Raw genomic sequence first — 21,117 nt, 5'->3', positions numbered from 1 at the left:
ATGCAGGTATCTCACCTCCCACTTCTCCTGTAGTGAAGACCAGATGGCAAATGGCTAACTTTGCACGGTACTATCAGGTGGTGGAAAGCCATACAGGTATAAAGCCTCTCTCATAATCTGCTGTGGATATTTGTGAGGCCTATGAGCAATAAAAGAAGTCCAAGAAACCAGTGTGAAAAGTATGGGCCTGCCTATGACAACACATAAGATGTCATAATTTGAGCTGTGCCTCGCCCTAGTGCTGGACCTTCGCCAACAATACACTGATGAAATCACACCTACATGATCTGTACTCCCTGATAATCCTTCTGACAGTACTCCATCCATTTTGTAGTAGATCAAGTTGTTAAATTACTTAAGTTGTTTCTCACCTGCTTATAGGTGAGGAGAAACCTTATAATATGCTTTTATGGCTGGCTAGGATAAAAACCCAGAGCAGCTCCTTCTGTTTATGATTCCCCTGGGCACTTATGTGCCGTTTTAGTTTTCTGTAGAATAAGTTATTCAGTGTCTCTGCAGTGACAGATACCATTTAGATACACTGGAATGCTGCCATCAGTGGAAACAGAGAAAATAATTTTACTTAGACTTGAGGAAAACAGTGATGGGACAAATACGGAGCTGAGAGCAGGGTTCTCATCTCATCTCCATCACCAATTCCCCACATGAGCCAGACAAGCAACAAAGCATTTTCAACTGCAAGATACAAGAACTGACAAGCTGCTGCCCAATATAAATCCTTTTGTCATCATTTATACTAATATAAAGGTCAGTGTAACTTTATTGGCAGGTGTGGGTAACACCTGATTAATTTGGCCTGAAAAAGCTTTATCTGTTAGCTTTTTCTTTGCTTCATTTCTCTGTTGTAAAAAAAAAAGGGGGGGGATATTTGCATACCTATCTCCGTGAGTTGCTATAAAGATCAGTCCCTAATGTCTGCAAAATGCAAAGCCTTTTTTATTACTGCCAGTGTAGGAGGCAGTGATTTCTTTTGTGATTTGGAGAAGCGTAGTACTGTATGAAATTACAAAAATAGCTGTTTAATGGAGGCTTTAAAGGTACTTACAAAAGTTTAAGTGAAACTCGACAATCTTTCTAACCATTTAAAAGAGTACTTGAAGATCCCATTTCAAGTAATGTAAAATAACAATAAAAAGAAACAAAGGAAAAAGTAGAATCATCTTACTGAGAGCCTTTTATTAAAGGAAGCTTTATAATGAATTTTAATTCAAATCGATTGAATCTTTTATTTAATATATCAGTTTTTAAGAAGCATTTGTGTATTTTAAGTCTGTTGTAGTCAGCAGAACTGCACCAAAGTTAAACTTGGGTTTTGGCAACAAAGATTTTAGAAGCCAATCTATCTGATTTTTTTAATTAATTTATTTTTTTCTGTAGAAACCGTGTTTGATCATGTCAAATTTGTAGTGTTTCCTGAGCACAATCGCAAGTATAGATTTCGAAAATCTGACCTTCTGGCTACAGTACCATAATTCTGACTTTGACAGGTCCTAAGATTTCTCCATTTCAGGCTTAGCTTTACTATCACCTTCTTTACATATAGGGTGCAGCCAGTGATTTCACTCACAGGTTAACAATCCTCACTTTGTGTGATGCAGGTTTCTATTATTTTTCAGCAGGTTGAATGAAGAGAAGATTTCTCACACTAAAGTACAAATTCATATATTATGCAATACCACACAGGAAAATTAATTCTGTGCTGTGGTTACACAGGCATTTTCTTAATTGCTCTTCTGATGTATTGATCTTCACAATGTGTGAGTTGAATTGACCTATGGCAACAACACGACATCATTTTCAAGGTACCGTAGCTGTTGTGAGAATAACCTTCCTTTTCTTCCAGGCATGCCCCAGCACAAAATGAACGATACCCTGGTAACATGGGCATTTAAACTTTCTTTCTGACCATACTCTAAACATATTTTCTCAATAAAACAGCATCAGGCATGAAATCCACACAATAGGAATTTGTCACTGATTTCAGTTATGATGATTACACTCTAGGGAATGTGAAATGTGAAGCATAAAAAGAGAAGGCAAGTCTACACAGAAGGAAACTGGACACCAGAGGCAACTACAGCTTCTTCCAACTTCATAATAAAGTTTCTCGGTTGAATATCTGTCCCTCAAAATAGTGTCGTTTAAGACTAGAAATCGTCTCTTCTTTCTTTATCAATTTCAGCTGTGCTCTCCTTTGTAAAGAAGCACAGATTTTATACATCATTTTGTTAGGCAAGAGTACTGTGATGTTTTTTCATAATAAAACATATTTCTTTCCGCTTTTCCCTTTACAGTTACCAAGTTCATCGTACAGACCCTGAAGGAATTCAGAATTAAAAAAATGCTTTGCTGTGTACCACTGCCATCTGCTGCTAATCTCTCCCTGTGGATACCGAAGGCCTTATTTCACCATATATTTAGTCCATTAAAGATCTTCAGCTGAATTTGCACAGTCAGTTCAATATTTTTTTATAATACTTATCAAGCAACCCCTTCCCATTCCTCTATAGAGCTTCTCATTACACATCTTCTCAGATTTATTGAGGTAATGGCTTCAAATACTTTTTTTTTTTTTTTTTTTTGCCAGTTAGTGAAAAAGGTTTGTGCTTGCAGACTCAAACGCAACCAGACAACTGTTCCAGAAAGGAAGTGTCCATCTTAGAGACTCCGACAGTTTACGCATTTGCCATATGTACTCCACAATCTTCAGTAAGAACATGTTATTTCTAGAGCCCCACTTCTGCAGTACTTCTGACACCCACTCTTTCACACCCTTTCTAAGGAGTACATCATATGTCAGAATGCAAAATTGTTGTGTAGTTACTTTAATTTATATGGTATTCTGACTTCAGCTTCTAAATACATGTAATCTGGATATGTCAAGATCTGCCGCATAAATGCCATCAAGAAGCAAGTACAGTTCTACATGAAAAAGAGCAAAGGAGAGTATAATAAAGAAGAAAAATGAATGTACGACACACTGATTTATAGCTGTATGCCTACTTGAAGCTACAAAACAAATCAATTGAACAATATTTGAGTTGTGGGAAAATGTATCATCTCCCTTACACCTTGTCTTTTGAAAAAGACTTAGCCATATCTTTCACCTCCAACATTTGGAGAACAGAATAGCTCCCATTAATATTTGACATGATCCTTCATTAATTTTTTAAGCATCTCAGAATACTCAAGATTTCAGAACACAGATCATTCCTGTTCTGGAATTAAAAGAAACTTTATGATCAGAAAAAAAATGCACGGATAAGTGAGGTTAAAAGGAAGCAAGTGTTAGGCCTCAGTTTCACATTCACTGCAGTCAGAAGACAATCACTTAACTTCTAAGCACACCACTACACAATGCGTAGGTTGTCAAGTCTTGGCTTGCTACCTCGCTTTCCCCTTCTGCCTGGAATAGTTGAGTTCCTCACCCCCTACAGATGAACATGTAATGTGGAAAAAGCAGTCACAAAACTTTCAATGACCACTGAAACCAGTGAACTGTGCCCATGCAGCCCTGGGCAACGCATCCTGGACTTTTTGACTGGTTTTGCAGAATTCCCATTTGCCTGATGGATATACATGTTGCATAAGTTAGTTTTTAAGGGTTATTTTAAGGGATTTTAGAAGGTATAAGGGAGCACTAATACAATTAAGTCAGGTATAGGCTTTTTGTGCTTTAACAGTGAGATCAATTACAATGCATTTATATACACAGAATTTTATCTTACACTAAGAGTTATCCCAGCAGCCCTCACAAAAGCACTGGTTTCAATATTATAACAACAGAAAATCACACAACAGATGTAATCAGAAAAGAAATGTGACTTCACTTTTTAAATCTGATGAAGTTCCATATTTTCAGAGGAATGCAGTGTGTGTCCAGGCGTTCAATAAAAAACCTGTAGCTTCTAAACAGTAAACATCTTTTCCACTTTGCTGCACCTCCTGAGCCTCCTACAACCACAACTACCAAAGAACAGTGTCCATATTGATTACAGGTGTATGTTGCCTTTGATCTAGGCTAAATAGAGAACTAATGCTAAAAATGTATCTCTTCCTCTGTTCCAAAACCCAGAAAAACTACGTCCATATCCATGTGGCTGGGTAACTACAATCACCTCTATCTACTATCATTTCTGGCCTTGCATTAAGTCCTCTTTAGAACAAGTGAATTAAGTCTTGTTTTCATATAAACGCCTGCAGCTTCTAAAGAGTAAAAGCACATTAATAATCAACAAGAGGACTATTCAAAACATACAGTTCACATGCAAACTCACTTTATTGTAACTAAAGCATTAAAGCACAAAAGAGCAGCTACTTCTGAAAGGTCACGGTGCTGTTCAGTATGTCTTGATTTATTCTCTTTTCACCTACAGGATAGCAATAATAGGTATTGTTTAACATCATTTACATAATCTGCGAGCAGTAGAGGAAACAGTTCTGGGGAAAGTAAGAATAAGGGTGGAAAACGAGTGCACACAAGGCCCACACACCTCAGAGAGCTCCAGTTATCAGCAAATCTCTTTTTATCCTCAGGTGTTTGCTTGGACTGTGACTGAGGCTGGGTGGTAAACTAGGACACACACAAACAGTGAGACCCACCCAACTACCTACCACATCAGTTAGGACACCTGTATATGGCGTTCAGCTTTATGAAGAGCAGAAAGAGGTCTTTGTGTGTTTTGGCAATGCTAGAAGCAGAGACACTTTACAGAAGGAATGTAGCCTGACCTGCAATTGGAAAGTGCGCCAGTGATGGAAAGAAACTCCAAAGCAATCTTGTAAGAGGCAGCTTGCTGTCACCATGGTCAGTCTCAGCAAGCAGGGTCTAACTTTTTGCATTTGTCAGCTCTTCATAAACATTGTGGGAATTTCTGCTGTTGTCAATTTAAAAAAGAGACATCCATCTTGACACCTCAGCCCACAGATATGGAGAGAAGGGGGGAATAACAAGTATGTTAACTTTTCTGACTGTGACAGAAATTGGAAACTTGAAAGCACAAAGAATTTAAGATTGTATTGTAGAGATATTACATCCAGGAAGAATACCTAGATATGTTCCACTGCAACGCTGAGCATAGCAGGGTACCAGAAACTCTGTGCTCACTCACTGAAGACTGTTGGGTTGATTGCTACCAGGTGAACCTTGACTGACCATCAGCAGACTTTTGGTCCCAATAGAAAACCGATCAAGATTCAGATCTGAAAAGGGAGTGAAGAACCCGGCATAGGACTGAGCTGAGAATCTGGACTGCTTTTCTGATAATTAAGAGAATCTCTTTAGCCACCTTGAAACAGCTGTATTCTTGTGGTAAGACCATTCACCAACTGCACTGCTTGGTCTGGAAGCAGAAGATCCGACATTACTTGTTGATTTCTAAGGCAAAGAGAACTACTATGAATTAAGCCTAATTTTGCAAAATCCATTCTCGGGCCACTCCTCTATGTTTTCCAGTTCTGGGTCAAAAGTAAAGTACATCAGAGTGCCTAGAACATCAAATGCAGCATTCTCACAGGATCTTTAGGTTGTATTCGTATATCGACAAAAATGACTGATAGTTTTCAGATTACTGAAAATGCTTAAGTGCTACAGGGAAAAACTGCTCAATTCACATGGTTTAAATCAAATAAAAATCAAAGTGTTTCATTGAGTTATTAATGATACATAATTAATCAGCAATCAGTGAACTATATATTTGGGATCAGTGCCAGCACTATAACTGATAAGTCTCAATGCCTGACACCAAATGTTAAACATTTTTGAGACCCTTCTATGACTAATCCCCAATCAACAAGTCAGCTCAAATCAACACACATGACATACACATAGTCGGATGCTCCTGCTTACCTGTGCCCATCATTCCCTAAATTTGCTGATTTACACACTGGAGAAAGAGCATCCCACAAAATCACATACGCACACTCCAGGTGCAGGTCCCTGCTTGGTGCACGGTGTACACAAGGAGCCCACTTGTTGGAGGCAGGCTGTTCGTGGCATTCAAAAGGGAGGATGCTCTGCCTTCTTGAATTCTGAGGTGCAGCTGATGGTAGTCTTCAGAAGAAGAAAATGCTGAGGCTTTTATTGATAGATATACCAAGCACATGTTTTAAAGCCCAGAAAATGGTTATCTTCATGCAACAAAGACACCTGCTGTGAGGATGAGCTGAAAGAAGTCACTTGCTGGGAAAGTGACAGGGATGAAGTAACACTTCTGGCAATGCCTGGTCAGAATTCAAATGACAAGGTAACAGGGGAATACAAAAAAAAGATCAAGCTTGAAAAGGCAGATAATTATAATCTCGAGCACATGAACAGATGGCTACACCATCAATCAATGAATAAATAATAGTGCAATCTGACTTGATGGGATGATTGGATGAACTCAGATGACACCAGGTACACTCCACCTTATATAACTATATACCAGCCATGAAGAAAAGCAGGATGTAGCACATTTGTGCCCTACAGAATTGAAAATACAAAATTAGCAGTCTTGTATGACTGGGTGTATGAACACCAGTTGTATTGATGACTTTACGTGTAGGTTATCAACGAGATAGAACGAGCTACAGAATGGCTCTACAACTGGCCAGTAAGAAGGGGGGGAAAAGCAAAAACAGAAATGCAAAAGAACAAGAGCAAATGGCATTGTGCCTGCTTCTTTGAATGGAAAGAAGCATGTTGCCACCAATGTCGCTGTTAGTCACACTCCTGTGCAGCCCTGGCAAGTGATTTTAGTAATGTGTCACCCACTTTGGTCCTTCCATTTCATGCTTCGTAGTTAAATTTCATTTCCACTACTGAAGTACAATGGAATTGTTAGCTATACAGTATTTCAGATGCCACTGCAAATTCAATTACAGTTTTATTTTGTCATTTGATATGTCAGTAGAATAGAAACAATCAAGAAGATTGACACTGATCATAATCTCAATTGTCATGCCCAGTCCTTGACAGAGGCATAAGTTAGAAAAGGTGTCAGTCATTCAAGACTCCTGACTCTCCAAACTATCATGGAACAAGTGCCAAGATGGTGGAGTTTTCTCTCCTTGTAAATAAAAAATAAAATAAAATAAAATAAAATAAAATAAAATAAAATAAAATAAAATAAAATAAAATAATAAAATAAAATACTACGCTTTGCAGAACAGTATTTTCTGGAGAGAAGGATCACTCTTAAAGACTCACTTAATTTAAGAACTAACACTTGTGGCTATGCTTTTATAAGGGAGATATGTACAGAATCTCAGAAACCATTATTTTTAATGATCATGTTACATTTTCTTTCAGCATTTTTTAAAGTGGTGTCCTAGCCTATTTTAAAGGAGGTTTCGTTTTTTAGTCACACTAGTATTTTATTTTCTATCTATTGGCACTGCAATAGTTTGGTGTTTCTGTTATTTTCTGCAACATGCTAGTATTTGCACCATCAAGGTTGCTCACTTTGTTTGAGCATGCCCTGTTACTTCATACACATTATGAGATGAAATAAAAACAAAGAGGCAAATCAACCTAATTTCTGCATAGTGGCGATGAATCCCTTGTTCCTCTAGGATGTCAAAATAGGTAGTCATGTCTCAGAGCAAATGAGGACAAGAATAATCTACTGTTTTAATGGACACAAGGGAAGCACTTCAAAATCATTTAATAGCTTGTTCTTCTATTCAACAAATATTTTAGAGGATTGCAAAGGCAACAGTCAAAAGTAAATATCTCCAAATACTGTTAAAATTCATGCTAATAGTTTTGCAAAGAATGATTTAATGCCAATAAGTAAACACCTATTCTTATTACAAAAATGAATACAGAATAAAGCAGAGAGAGCATAATCTACAGGTACTGGATATCTACCAGAAAATAAAATCAAATTACAGGTTTACTAAAGTATAATGTATGGGCTACATTACTTCACCCTGCACTGTATATTACAGTAAAGCATTATGCTGCAAGTTTATAAAGGACACACTAGCATTTACAAGGTCAAAATGAAGAGTTAAGCAAGTATATATTTGCTGCTGTTAAATACTTCTATCCTAAACTAAGGCAGTTATATTGTAGCCACTGCCTGTATAGCAGGGCAGCAAAGTTATATATAAGCAAGGAGGCCAAGAGGGGCCCAAGTTAAATGACTTAAACATCCACAGGTTCTTGTGTCCAAAACGATGATTCAAAAAATAGCCTCCTAACAATGGAAATAACCAAACCTTGGCAAGATCCTCCTTGTCCAGCCCTAAGAGATCCAAAAGGCTGTGTGTTACACAGAAAAGAGAGGTAATTTATCAATGATTGATGTTCTCTGAAACGTGTAATCCACACACATATTCAGAATACAGGTTTTACCACAGACTGAGACATTTCTGTCTTCAGAGTAACATTAACAGCCGTGTTCAGGCTCTGCAGCCCCTTCTGTTATATGCCAGAATATTTGTTTGAATATTGTCTTTGTTTCATACAAAGTATTTTCACACTAATTTTTGTTCACCTACAAAACCATGTGTAGGCAATAATATTAAAGAGTTTTGAAAGAAAGGGAAAGATGAAATGAATGAAAATGAGGGAAAATGTGTATATCAATTTTAACTGCTAGGAAATAAGCTCTCTGTCTTTCACCGAGAAGCCACACAAAGGTGGCTCCAAACTGTTCTTCACATTCATAGTTCCTGAGCTGGGACCGTGTCTTTCATACAAACAGCACATTCAGGGCCACTCAACATTGTCTGAGTATTTCTTTAATGGCAGCAGGGAACACTGAGGCTGTGAAAGGAGTGCTAAGTGGCTGGCTCTGTAAATATCAGGAACGGAGATATTTCAGAACAGGATTACTGAATGAGGTCAACAAAGCACGTGGATAAAGGAGATGTGGTTGAAATAGCCTAACCTGAATTTTTTAAACGGCTTTTGAAAAATCCCTTATCAAAGGCTTCTACAGAAACCCAACAGTCAGAGCTTTAGGGAAGGTCTTTATGTTGATAAATAACTGGTTAAAAGACAGGAAACAGGAGGTAAGTAGGTTAGCCAGACAGCTCTTGCAATGGAGGGAGGTCATTAGTGGAGTTCCACAGGGATTTGTGCAAGGGATGCGGTTGTTCATCATATTCCTAAGTAACCTTGTGAAATGGGTGAGCAGTGAGGTGAGAAAGCTTTATAATGATATTAAGTTATTCACAGTAATAAGGATGATGACTTGCTGACTGTGAAGAACTGAGAAAGGTCCTTATGGAAGTAAGTCCCTAGGCAATAAAACAGCAGATTAAATTTTTTGTAGATGAATGCAAAGTGATGCACAAGGGGCAAAACAATTCTAGCTTCACATATGAAACAAAAGCCCTCAGCTGACCATTATAGCCCAGGAGCAAGATCTTCAGGTTATGATAGATAGTGCCGCAAAAATGTCATCTTAGTGTCCCATACTGTTCCATAGCGCCCTCCTCCCCCATATAGGAGCTATTTATTAGGAGCTATTAGCGCCCTCCTCCCCCAATAGGAGCTATTACGAAAGGAATAGACAATCAGGGAATATCACAATCAGCTACAGGCCTAACTAGCTACACCATCACCAGCCATGTAGGACGTATTAATCTCATAAAATGGGAAAATACAAGAGCCCCCTTCATCACGGAGTGAAGATAAAAAATGTCCAATAAAGAAAAATGAAAAGAATGGAAGAAAATACATTTCTTTCAGCACTAACAGAGCCAGAACATGTAACAGGGTGAAATTTGTCCTCTGGAATAACAAACACAGAAAACCCGGTATGTCCAAAAACAGCAGTAAAGTACATCTCCTAGAGCTTTTTCAGTTAGCACTGAAAATCTCAAAGAACAGAAAATCTTACTCACAGAAGAACAGATAAGCTTTTTCAAGGCAAGCAGCATTCCACTACAAGTTACATGTCATGATATATAGCCATGATCCTTCAGGGGAACTTAATGATGTGTCTCTGAGGCCTGAGAAACTTCACACACCCAGGGAAATTGTGTGTTTGGGCTCAGTATCCTGTTCCACTAATAACGAAAGGTAGGTGTGGATTCACCACTCAGTAATAACCTTTTGAAATCCCAATACTATGTCCTCACAAGAAGTCTTGGGTAGGTCTCTTCCTCCATATCTACCCATCCAAGTGGATAGGATGTTTGTCTCTGTCAGTCTTGGACAATGGGTCAGTGGAAAAAGTGGTGACCTATCATTCTTCCATCCAGACCACTGGAAGTACTACTAGTTCTTCTGCTAAGATGGTCAAAGACAGAAATGGTGCTAGGAGTATTCATGGTCCCAGGTGAGGGAAGAGTCCAACTGAAATTAAGTGAATTCATCAGAAAGAACAGCTAGGAATTCTGACAGTGATTCAGCTTACACTCTGGGACACCGTGACAAGTACTGCACTAAAGCAGTGTTGAGAGAAGTCTTAGTTTCTCCATTAAAAAAAAAAAAAAAAAAAAAAAAAAAGCACGGGGGTACAGATTTAGTAAATACTGTTTTGATAAAAAAATAAACGAAACCATCCCTTGAGTCTATCATTGCTCCTGATGATGTGAGTCAGAGGAGTCTCTGTTGCTCAGTGATCTCTCAAACCTTCTTGAGTATCATCTAACAGTTAATGAGGAAAAAGAGAATTTCAATTAAATTACTTTGCAGCAGGAAGGTAAATGGGAATAGGATGCCCTGTCAACAGGATCAGCCCCTGATAGACTCATGAAGTTCAGTGTCAGTCTCTGGCTGAAGTTGACTGCTTCAGCTTCTTCAGCTTTTGATAATACTAGCAGTCAAGGTATAAGGACCTTGTCTGCACTCCTTCACACGTATGTAGGGCTTGTAGGCAGGGATATGTCATTAATCTAAGCAGCAATGACAGGTGGTAAGCAAACCTCTCAATGTTGTATGAGCATCATTCATAATGCAATGCTAACATGTGATCTTTGGAGAGCCCAAAGAGCCATCACCCAAAGTGGAGGACGAAGTATTGACAGTCTAAAAGCCAACACTGCCTGGAAAGAAGCAGGGAAGCAGAGTGTTCCACCCCACTAGGAAGTTGCAAGGAACAGAGGAGGCTCTGAGTGTACTCTGCCCTCTCTGTCAATATTCAGTGCCATCCACTCCTTTAGGTAAATTTTGAGCATGCTTTACCACACATGCTCAGGACTGGGTCCTCACAAAACCACAAGTTTTTGTAGCAAGTTGCTCATTTTTACAGAGACGGTCAGGAGGCCACCTAACTCTAATCATCAGAGATTCTGCCCTGGCATGAGTTCTTTCCCCAGCCTGCTCACACTCTCCCAGATGAAAGCCCTAATTTTTAGTTTATAGGCTTGTCTGGGTGAAATCCAACTTTTTTTTTTTTTTTTTTTTTTTTTTTTTAAGCTATCCTACTGTGCCAAATCCTGTGGCTTCTGCCTCAAAAGCACTCCCCAGGAGAACAGTATGCATTCTATTTGAGCAGGAGACTATGTCAAAGCAGGTACTTTCCTGGCTTCAAAGAGGAAAAAAGAGAGGCAGTTAGTGTATTGAATCCATTCCTCTCTTCGCAGACCTATAGAACATCTAACACTTCCTACAGACTTCAGCAAAGATGATTATTAGTATTAGAAGTTCTTGTCTAGAGATGCAAAGGAGAAGCTCTTGTGCACCTGGAGCATGGCCCCATTCCCATTACATAATGGAAAAAATGTTTCTGATTTTATTACAAATTGAGTCAGACTCTGTCACCAAGCTAGTCAGTGAGCAAGGAAGTGTTGAGGGGGAAGGCTTACTTCTGCCTTTTCAATCTAAAACAAACAGCAATCCAAAACGTATTTTCCCATTTCAATCACTTTCCTGATTTAACAAGCCTGCCCTAGCTGTACTAGGGCAGCATTATTGTTTATTGATTCCTCATTTTGAAAATGTAATACCATCTGTTTTGCTTTATTTACAAACTTTCCTATTAAATAGGAAGTAAGATCTTAATTCCAGTATGGTTCCAGTGCACTGAGGTGAAGGCAACACCTGCTTTTTCATCTTCGGTTTTGCAGTCTAAAGGGTGGGTGGCTTCCTTGCAGAATCTTCTTAAACATTAGGAAATAGAACCACTGCTGTGGATGTGAAAATGTGTAAAGGTTCCATAACAGCTTTTCTTTTTTCCGTTTCCAAACAGGATTGGAAGACTCCATAACTGCACAACAAAAAGAGGGCCTGTGGCTGCTGGTCAACAGCCAGCTGAATGTGAGCCAGGTGGCCAAGAAGGTCAAGGGCATCCTGGCCTGCCTCAGAAATAGTGTGGCCAGCAGGTCTAGGGAAGTGATTGTCCCCTTGCATGCAGTACTGGTGAGACTATACCTCAAACATTGTGTTCAGCTTTGGGCCCCTCACTACAAGAAGACTGATGAAGCTGGTGAAGGGACTTGAAAACAAGACAAGGGGAGTGACTGAGGGAATTGGGGATGTTTAGTTTGGAGAAGAGGAAGCTCAGGGGAGACCTTATCACTTTCTACAACTACCTGAAAGGAGGCTACAGTGAGGAGGGTGTCGGTCTCTTTTCTCAGGTGACAAGTGACAGGATGTGAGGCAATAGCCTCAAGTTGCACCAGGGGAAGTTCAGACTGGATATCAGGAAGAATTTTTTCACAGAGGGAGTGGTCAAACACTGGAACAGGTGGCCCAAGCAAGTGGTGGAGTCACCATCCCTGGAGGTATTTAAGAGACTTGTGGATGTGGCACTAAAGGAAAAGATTTAGTGACAGGACTTGGTAGGTCACGTTGGACTTGATGATCTTGAAGGTCTTTTCCAACTTAAACGATTCTATGATTCTGTGATTTTATAATACGTAGGAATCCCAGAGAAGACTCATGTTACTTTGATATTGTTTCCATCCTGGGCTTGACATGCAGAAAGTCAAGCAAATTCAAACAATATAAAGTATAAACAACATGACTATTTATGTTCATATAAAACAAAATTGCTAAAGTTAGGCTGTGTGAGGAATTTTCACCAATGTACATGCTCTCCACTGTTCCTAATACCTTTACACCTGACACTGTATATTTTTGATGTTCCTAGGCGTAGCGGCCCTTAAAAATCGTCATTTCCATAGACTGATTCACACACTTTGTCTAGAGATTTGCAAAAACTGCCCACAGAATCACAGAATCACAGAATCATCTAGGTTGGAAGAGAGCTCCAAGATCACCTAGTCCAACCTCTGACCTAACACTAACAAGTCCTCCACTAAACCGTATCACTAAGCTCTACAACTAAACGTCTTTTAAAGACCTCCAGGGATGGTGAACCCTCCAGTCTCTCCCAGTCTCTCTCTCATTCTTTAGTGACAACTCCGTCCTGCACTGGAATCTGATTTGGCACAATCCAAATTTTCCTCCACTGCTGAAAAGACTTGAGAGGGTTTTGAGTACACAGGAAAGGGAGGATCAGAAGTCTCATGACTCTTGAATCAAGCCATTTCTATGTTTTATAAAGTGCTGCATGTAACAGGGTTTTTTGTTTGTTGGATTGGTGGTGTTTTTGTTGTTGTTTTGTTTTATTTTGTTTCGTTTTCCTTGAAGGAAATGAAAAAAGAGGGACTTAATAAGTGTAATATTACCTAATGTAGTGTGACTTAACGACTCTGCTGTCGGAACTCATGTATGAGTCATGTATGTCTGATGAACATGACCCCTCTCAATTCAGCTTAGCTTATGCATCAACTTTACTTACACAGTTGTATAATGCTGTTGAAGCCCATAAAATAAAGGGTCAAGTTAAAGGCATCCAGAAGTAGCCCTGAATTTTACTACTGATTCAGTAAAAAACCACATTAATGGTCACTATCAGTCAACTCACCAACTCTGCAATGTCCTTATTGTAAGCTTGCATGTACAGATGGTTTGCTCTGCGCTTGATTTTCATGGCCACCATTTCACAGAGCATAATTTTTCTTGGACAAACCACTGACACATACTAAACAATATGCTGAAAAAAATCCTTGATGCTGTTTTTTTTTCTTTTCTTTTTTTCTGTCTGTTGTACAGTATGTTCCAAATATGTGGAGGATAGAAGATAAATTGATGTAAACTCAGACTCCTCCTCTAAGACTATTCTTATAGTTTTATAGACTATAGCCTTAGAGTCTCACAATGATTCTTATTTGAAACTATTCCTATAGTGTTTTTTCCTAACACATACCAGAGCCCTAAAATTCATACACCTTGGCTTGTTCCTTTGCTAACATCATAGGTTATTACAGTCACTGGCTACATCCAGTGCTCAGATATTTTTCTCCTTCATGTTTATATGATAAGTGACATACATTCATCATCAGGCAATGTTCCCTGTTTTAATGAACCCCCTTAGAATTATGCTGATCATTTTGAATAAACAAACTGAGTTATCAATGAATCACTAGGGAAGAAAATGATTTAGATTAATTAAAAACAAACCTGAAAGCTTAAAAATCATGAACTCCTTTCCCCAGTTTAAATGAATGTCATACAGACTTCAGTTACTAATGTAACAGTCACAATTGTTATTTCTTACCTACACTAATCATAAAATCTAATGTTACTTAAAAAAAAAAAGAATTCACTTTTTATTACTTTGTGTTTAAGAAATGTTTTTCCCGAACAATAAAAACACATTTGCATATGCTTCATCTTGTTACCAGTTAACTGTCATTTTCTGGTTCTTTTTTGCTAAGTAGGTAATTGGACAGCCAACGTTTCAGGAAATAACTTTTTTAACAACTATAATCCAAGTGAAAAGCAGCCTCATAAACACATCTAATCTTTTGTAAAAGTTTATTCCTCTAAAGCTGTAAATTAAAGACAAATTTGATCTGATAGTTTCAATTCAAACAGGCTACCTTCAAATTCTGAGAAGTAACAGGTTTACTTTTTTTCTCCTACCTCCATTTCTCTTTATCACATCATTCAATTAATTGTAATTCTTTTTAATCTTTTTCATTAGACTTGTTTTTCTTAAATTATTACTCTCAGTTTCACCAGATTGCCAGTCATGATATAACTTCAGAGCAAAGAAGGGCTAGTGACTGTGCTGTCTTTACATTAAGTCAACGGCAAAATTCCCCCTCATAACAGAAGGAACAAAGTGATGCCCCAATTCATTTCAACTCAAACTCTTTAGGATTCCCTGCTAATTAAATACCCTGCCATTATGCCACTTTGTCATTTGTCTTTTTTTTTTTTCTATTTATGAGTTGAAACACTTGAATACTTCAAGAAATGGAATTTCTCCCTTCTCCTCTCCTCTTTTCCTTGAAACACAAAAATTTAGTCCTTCTTTTTCTTTTAAAACATAATATTGTATTTCTTACCATCCATGCTGTGACAAAATCTCCCATCCAAGTCCCAACTGCAGCTACCTTCATAAAATTTTCATTCCTGATGCCCATGAAGTCTGTTATAATGTATGCACTGTGGAAACAAGAACACAGACGGTAAGCTAAACACGTTGGCTTAATGCAGTTATAAAGAATTTGTTCTAGTGACAAAATTTATGATTAACTGCGAAAGATTTCCCATTTCCTGCATAATCACTTTTTCTGGTAGATCTGAGTCTTGACATAGTACTGAAATAGGATGGGTCAATTCCAATGAGAAATGGAAATATGAATCTGATTTTACAGCCCACATCTCTTTTGAAGGTGCTGAAATAACTATAGGCAAAGGCTTTAGGATTATAAACGACTTGTAGAAATAAAAATAATTTTACACTTTTTACCTCTTTCTCTGTACAAATGGAATTGCAACATTCGCAGTATTGACTTAGTAGTGACTTTGCAAAATCTTTATGATGAAAAATGAAAATCTTTAACTTCTCTTCAAAAGCTAATTGAGTCCCTTGACTTTTAACTCTACCAGGTATGCAAATATATGTTTCTAAACACAAGAGTGCAAGCAATAGAGAATTTCAGTAAGAAGCCATTGTTTCTTGATATATATAATAATGTATTTCCATACATAAATTTTACTTAAATCTTAAAGAACCGCTTTCATTTTGTTTAAATAGTGCAATAGATAGGATTTAAAACCTTACATGGTAATTTGACCTCTACTCTTAAACTCATCATGAAGATAAAAGGACAGTTAAGGAGATAAAATTAATTGTGCTGGATTAAAAATTCTTTAAGAGAAAGCACAGCTTTTAATGTAGTCATATCCTTGGCTAAAAGGCTTTTACAGTATTTAGGAAGACACGACTCCCCTCAGGAGCTAACGCATTGAATAATTATAGCCATTATATTTTAACTTCCCAAGTGATATCTGTGTTTTCAAGATACCTGGAAACACTGCTTATATAATGCTATGCCTATTTAAGGATATGCACAACCAACTCAGTTGCATGTAACAACTTCTTTGAACATTAAATTATTCAAACCTTACCATTATTATATACTCAATGTTGTAATTTCTAGGAGCTAGGGGATGATATCTATGCAACTGGATCAGTGCAAGTTGACCCCTCTGTCTAGAGCAGTCTTATTAAAATCAAAACTTTTGATCAGGATACAGGGTCTTGTTCACACAACTACATGTACAGCACTGAATCACTACTTAGATGTAAGTTAGTAAGTTGTAGAGTATAAATGTTAATGTCAGTGAATGGTTTCATGACAGATGTGTAAAATGGCATACTCTAATGGCTCTTTTGATTATACACATTTGGTGACCTTGTAGCTAATATGTTACTAAAAAAAAATACCATGCATTTTTTTAATCAGTTGAACATCTAATCAGTTGGCTTAGAATTTCTGCTGGAATGAAAATAATAATAAAATGGAAAAAAAAAAAAACATTTTTTTCCGAGCTATTTTTAATCACGTTCCATGTAGCTAATAAGATCATTGATACTCTAAATTTGTCATGTTGCTAATAAAGATCTAAGAACACAAAAGCAGCTATACTGGGGCAGTCTAAAGTCTCTCTGTTCCAACCTCCTGTCTCCAAGAGAGGGCAATAACAGATACCTAGGAAGGACTGTAAGAGCAGACAAGCATATACTTCCCAGATGCATTCTCCCAGTCTCTCTATAACTGGGAAACAATTGGAATTCTTTTTTTTTTTTTTTCCTGCATCTTGGTTGTGTCAAACTTGTAACAACTTGTTAAGCTGAAAAATAGTCAGGTCTGCATTCCTTAAGGAAGTGTCTCATTAATAAAAAAGGCACAATGTGAACATCAGCTGTAAGAAGCGGACCCCAAAAGCAACCTGGGTATCTTTATCATTTTCATCAGTGTGAAGCGCATGCAGAAAAACATAGTTCTCACCTTTTTTTATTCCCATTTCTCATATGCATTATACATTCTCGTATGCATTATACATGATTACAGGTGTACAGAAACTGGCTGAACTCTTGCACAGCACTGATGAAAACCAGGCCACTAAGGTAACTCCTATAGCCCATTGCATATAGTGAGCTGACCACAGCCACCCACGGCAGGATGATGTATACAAGACAGGTTATCCAAAAAGGCTGAAACGCAACTGGTTACTGTATATAGGTATTAACAAGTAGAAGAGATAACAAACTAGAAATAAACTTTTTTTTTTTTTTAATGGAAATTGAAATTCTCCATGTAGTCACTCGTTTTCACTAATGTTAAAAGTATCTCAAGGTTTACAGTAAGGTTGGACAAGGTGGATACAATACTCAAATACATAGAAAGGACTTGAAAGCATCAGATCATCCTAACAATCCTTTCTGAAATTTGAAGTATGAAGATTTGAAACATGAAAGCATCCAAGAAGCCTAGTATAAATTGTGCATCATAATCTATAATGAATGTCACAATTAAATATGCAAATTGACAGAACTTCAGTTAGAGTTAAAATGACATTATTATGAAGAAACTCATAAGAATGTCAGCTGTGTATATTTTAAGTGCATTTACTGATTAAAATAAAATTACAACTTTTTATGGACCATGCAAAATATTTTCAGGACTATCCCTGCCTTGTTAGGAAAAGTAATGAAATACACTTCTATTTTATTAACTATTAGGGAAACATCACTCCCATTTTTAAAAAGGGTAGAAAGGAGGACCCGGGGAACTACAGACTGGCAAGCCTCACCTCTGTGCCTGGGAAGATCATGGAAAAGATTCTCCTGGAAGCAATGTCAAAGCACATGCAAGACAAAGAAGTGATCAGAGACAGCCAGCATGGCTTCACCAAGGGCAAATCATGCCTGACCTAGCTGGTGGCCTTCTACGATGGAGCGACTGCATCAGTTGACAAGGGTAGAACGACTGATGTCATCTACCTGGACTTCTGTAATGCCTTTGACACAGTCCCACATGACATCCTGGTCTCCAAATCAGATATGGATTTGATGGGTGGACCATTCAGTGGATAAGGAATTGGCTGGAAGGCCACACCCAGAGAGTGGTGGTCAATGGCTCTATGTCCAGGTGGAGGCCAATGACGAGATGTGTCCCTCAGGGGTCTGTCCTGAGACTGGTACTGTTTAGTATCTTTATCACTAACGTAAACAGTGGGATCAAGTGCACCCTCAGCAAGTTTGCAAATGACACCAAGCTGCGTGGTGTTGTTGATACAATACAAGGAAGGGATGCCATCCAGAGGGACCTCGGTAGGCTTAAGAAGTGGGCCCGCGTGAACCTAATGAGGTTCAACAAGTCCAAGTGCAAGCTGCTTTACCTGGGTCGGGGCAATCCCAGACACGAGCATAGACTGGTAGAAGAACTCATTGAGAGCAGCCCTGCAGAGAAGGACTTGGGGCTTCTGGTGGACAAGAGGCTCGACAGGAGCCAGCAGCGTGTGCCTGTAGCCCAGAAGGCCAACTGCAGCCTGGGCTGCATCAACAGAGGAGTGGCCAGCAGGGCGAGGGAGGTGATTGTGTCCCTGCCCTTGTGAGGCCCCACCTGGAATGCTGCATCCAGGTCTGGGTCCCCCAGCACAAGAAGGATGTGGAGCTGTTAGACCAGGTCCAGGGGAGGGCCACTAAGATGATCAGAGGGCTGGAGCACCTCTGCTGTGAAGAAAGGCTGAGAGAGCTGGGGTTGTTCAGCCTACAGAAAAGAAGCCTCCAGGGTGACCCCGTTGCGACTTTACAGTACTTAAAGGGGACTTATAAAAAAGATGGAGGTGACTTTTTGCTCAATCAGATTAATGACAGGACAGGGGGAAATGGTTTTAAACTACAAGAGGGGAGATTTAGATTAGAGGTTAGGAAGAAATGCTTCGCTCAGAGGGTGGTGAGGCACAGGAACAGGTTGCCCAGAGAAGCTGTGGATGCCCCATCCCTGGAGGTGTTCAAGACCAGGCTGGATGAGGTCCTCGGCAACCTGATCTAGTGGTTGGCAACCTTGCTCATGGCCAAGGGGTTGGAATCAGATGATCTTTAAGGATCACCATGGCCCTTCCAACCTGAGCCATTCTATGATTCTATGATTAGCATTACATCCCAGTCTCTGCAGTATTATTTTCATTTAAAAACACAAAGAGGAGATGACTTGTTTTTTAAAATATGGATTTGGGGCTGCTAAAAATGAAAAAAAAAATAATCCACTTTTAATTCTCACATTTTAATATCATGCAAATGAGAGTAACTGACATTTTTTAAAAAGCCATGCTTGCCTCATGATGTAACATGGGTATTTATTTTACCAGTAAAAATATATATTTTACAAAGTAAAATTAGTTCTATTTTGGAAAAAATCCCCACAGTTTTGTCTCTTTTAGCTAGCGATCAGAGCAGTTTTCTTTAACTGGTTACTCTGTTTCATGGCTAAGACCCAGGTCTGCCAGGAGGGTTATGGCTGTTGGGTTCCAGATAGCTTTCATGGTCCACCTGGGTTTTATATAGTTTGTCAAAAGGATTCTGTTTGTTTTGCCATACTCAAATTCTGTAGCAAGGTACATTCATATTACATGAGCAGCACAACCTAAGAAAACACTGACTGGAAAAACACAGCAGTTAAAGCTCATAACAGAGCAAAAAGCTCTTCAGAAACAGAGAGGATAACTAAATAATTAAAGGCTGAGGAGCCCATGCTTGTGAATTCTATAGATAAAGGACAAGCTTGTAACTGGGATTTGGGACAAACCCACTATTAATCTTTGATAATAAAACTGGAAGCTGCTAAGCAATGGAAACTGCTCTTTCCAGGCCAAAGCCTGTGGAAGGCAGACCGCCTTTTTCACACAACAAGATAAAGCAAAGGAACCAAAAGACAAAAAAAAAAAAAAAAAAAAAAAAAAAAAAAAAAAAAAAAAAGGAAAAAGGGGAGACGAAGTAGAAAGACATAGTTCTAAAACAGTCCCAAAAACATCATCATCAGGTGATGTCTACATCCATGTTGTTGCAAAAGGTAAGTTAATAACAGGCGATCAGAAAACAATGTACAAGCACAACGTATTTCATCACTTTTTGGAGTTCGTACCAGAGTATGCCCAGAACAGACAAAAAGGGAAACAACAGCACTACACCCAGGGAAATTTTTCAAAGAAAGAGAGATTTCAATTTTTATTTAATTTTTTTAAAGATGGATGACACTTCAGCAGCCGCCAAAATGACTAACAGCCTGAAAGCACACAGAGCATTTTTAAGATGGATACAGATGTACAAGCCACAGTGATGCTATCAACATTGTTACAGGCACTGAAAGAAAAGCCATAGATGAAGCTCAAGGCTGAGGTGGTGTCTTCCTGACCATCACATGAATTTAGACACTTAGTTTTAAGCATAAGCCAGAGATCCAAACTCTCAATGAAGCCTTAATCAGGATAGTAAGTGAAGATTAGAACATGATTCGTCCTTACCCTACTGTAGACATGCTAGGTGAAAGATTTGTATACCTTTTGTTACTGCAGGATGGCTAGCATGTCAAAACACTAAGTTCATATACCAAAAGCCATTGTTAAACCTAGGTGACTACATCATTGCAGGTGCTGTGACATATCCTGGTCTCCAGCTGATAATCCAGATGGATCTGGAACTCCAGTAAATCCCGTGACACATCTGACAATCCAGACACATCTGAACTGAACCTAGATCTAAATGGACTTCAGTGAGAGTATTGACACTTATGGGAGGTTGTAGTTGCCTCAGTGTAGGTATTTAATGCCTACAGTGCATTGGTGCG

At 38.6% G+C, this 21,117-nt stretch overlaps 1 protein-coding gene across 9 annotated transcripts in view; it reads right to left on the bottom strand.

The window, feature by feature from the left end:
- Window positions 1-21,117, bottom strand: part of TMEM117 (transmembrane protein 117) — a 220,366-nt gene that overhangs the window by 104,895 nt on the left and 94,354 nt on the right. For all 9 annotated transcript variants that reach the window (XM_040551590.1, XM_040551598.1, XM_040551570.1 and 6 more), the window contains one exon: window positions 15,325-15,424. In XM_040551590.1, coding sequence (XP_040407524.1) covers window positions 15,325-15,424 — 100 coding nt within the window. The remainder of the gene's footprint in view (window positions 1-15,324; window positions 15,425-21,117) is intronic.

Source organism: Cygnus olor, chromosome 1 (assembly GCF_009769625.2).
Source record: "Cygnus olor isolate bCygOlo1 chromosome 1, bCygOlo1.pri.v2, whole genome shotgun sequence".
In the NCBI taxonomy this organism is placed as follows: domain Eukaryota; kingdom Metazoa; phylum Chordata; class Aves; order Anseriformes; family Anatidae; genus Cygnus; species Cygnus olor.
Note: the sequence above shows the minus strand (reverse complement) of the source record. Positions and strands in the feature narration are given on the sequence as shown.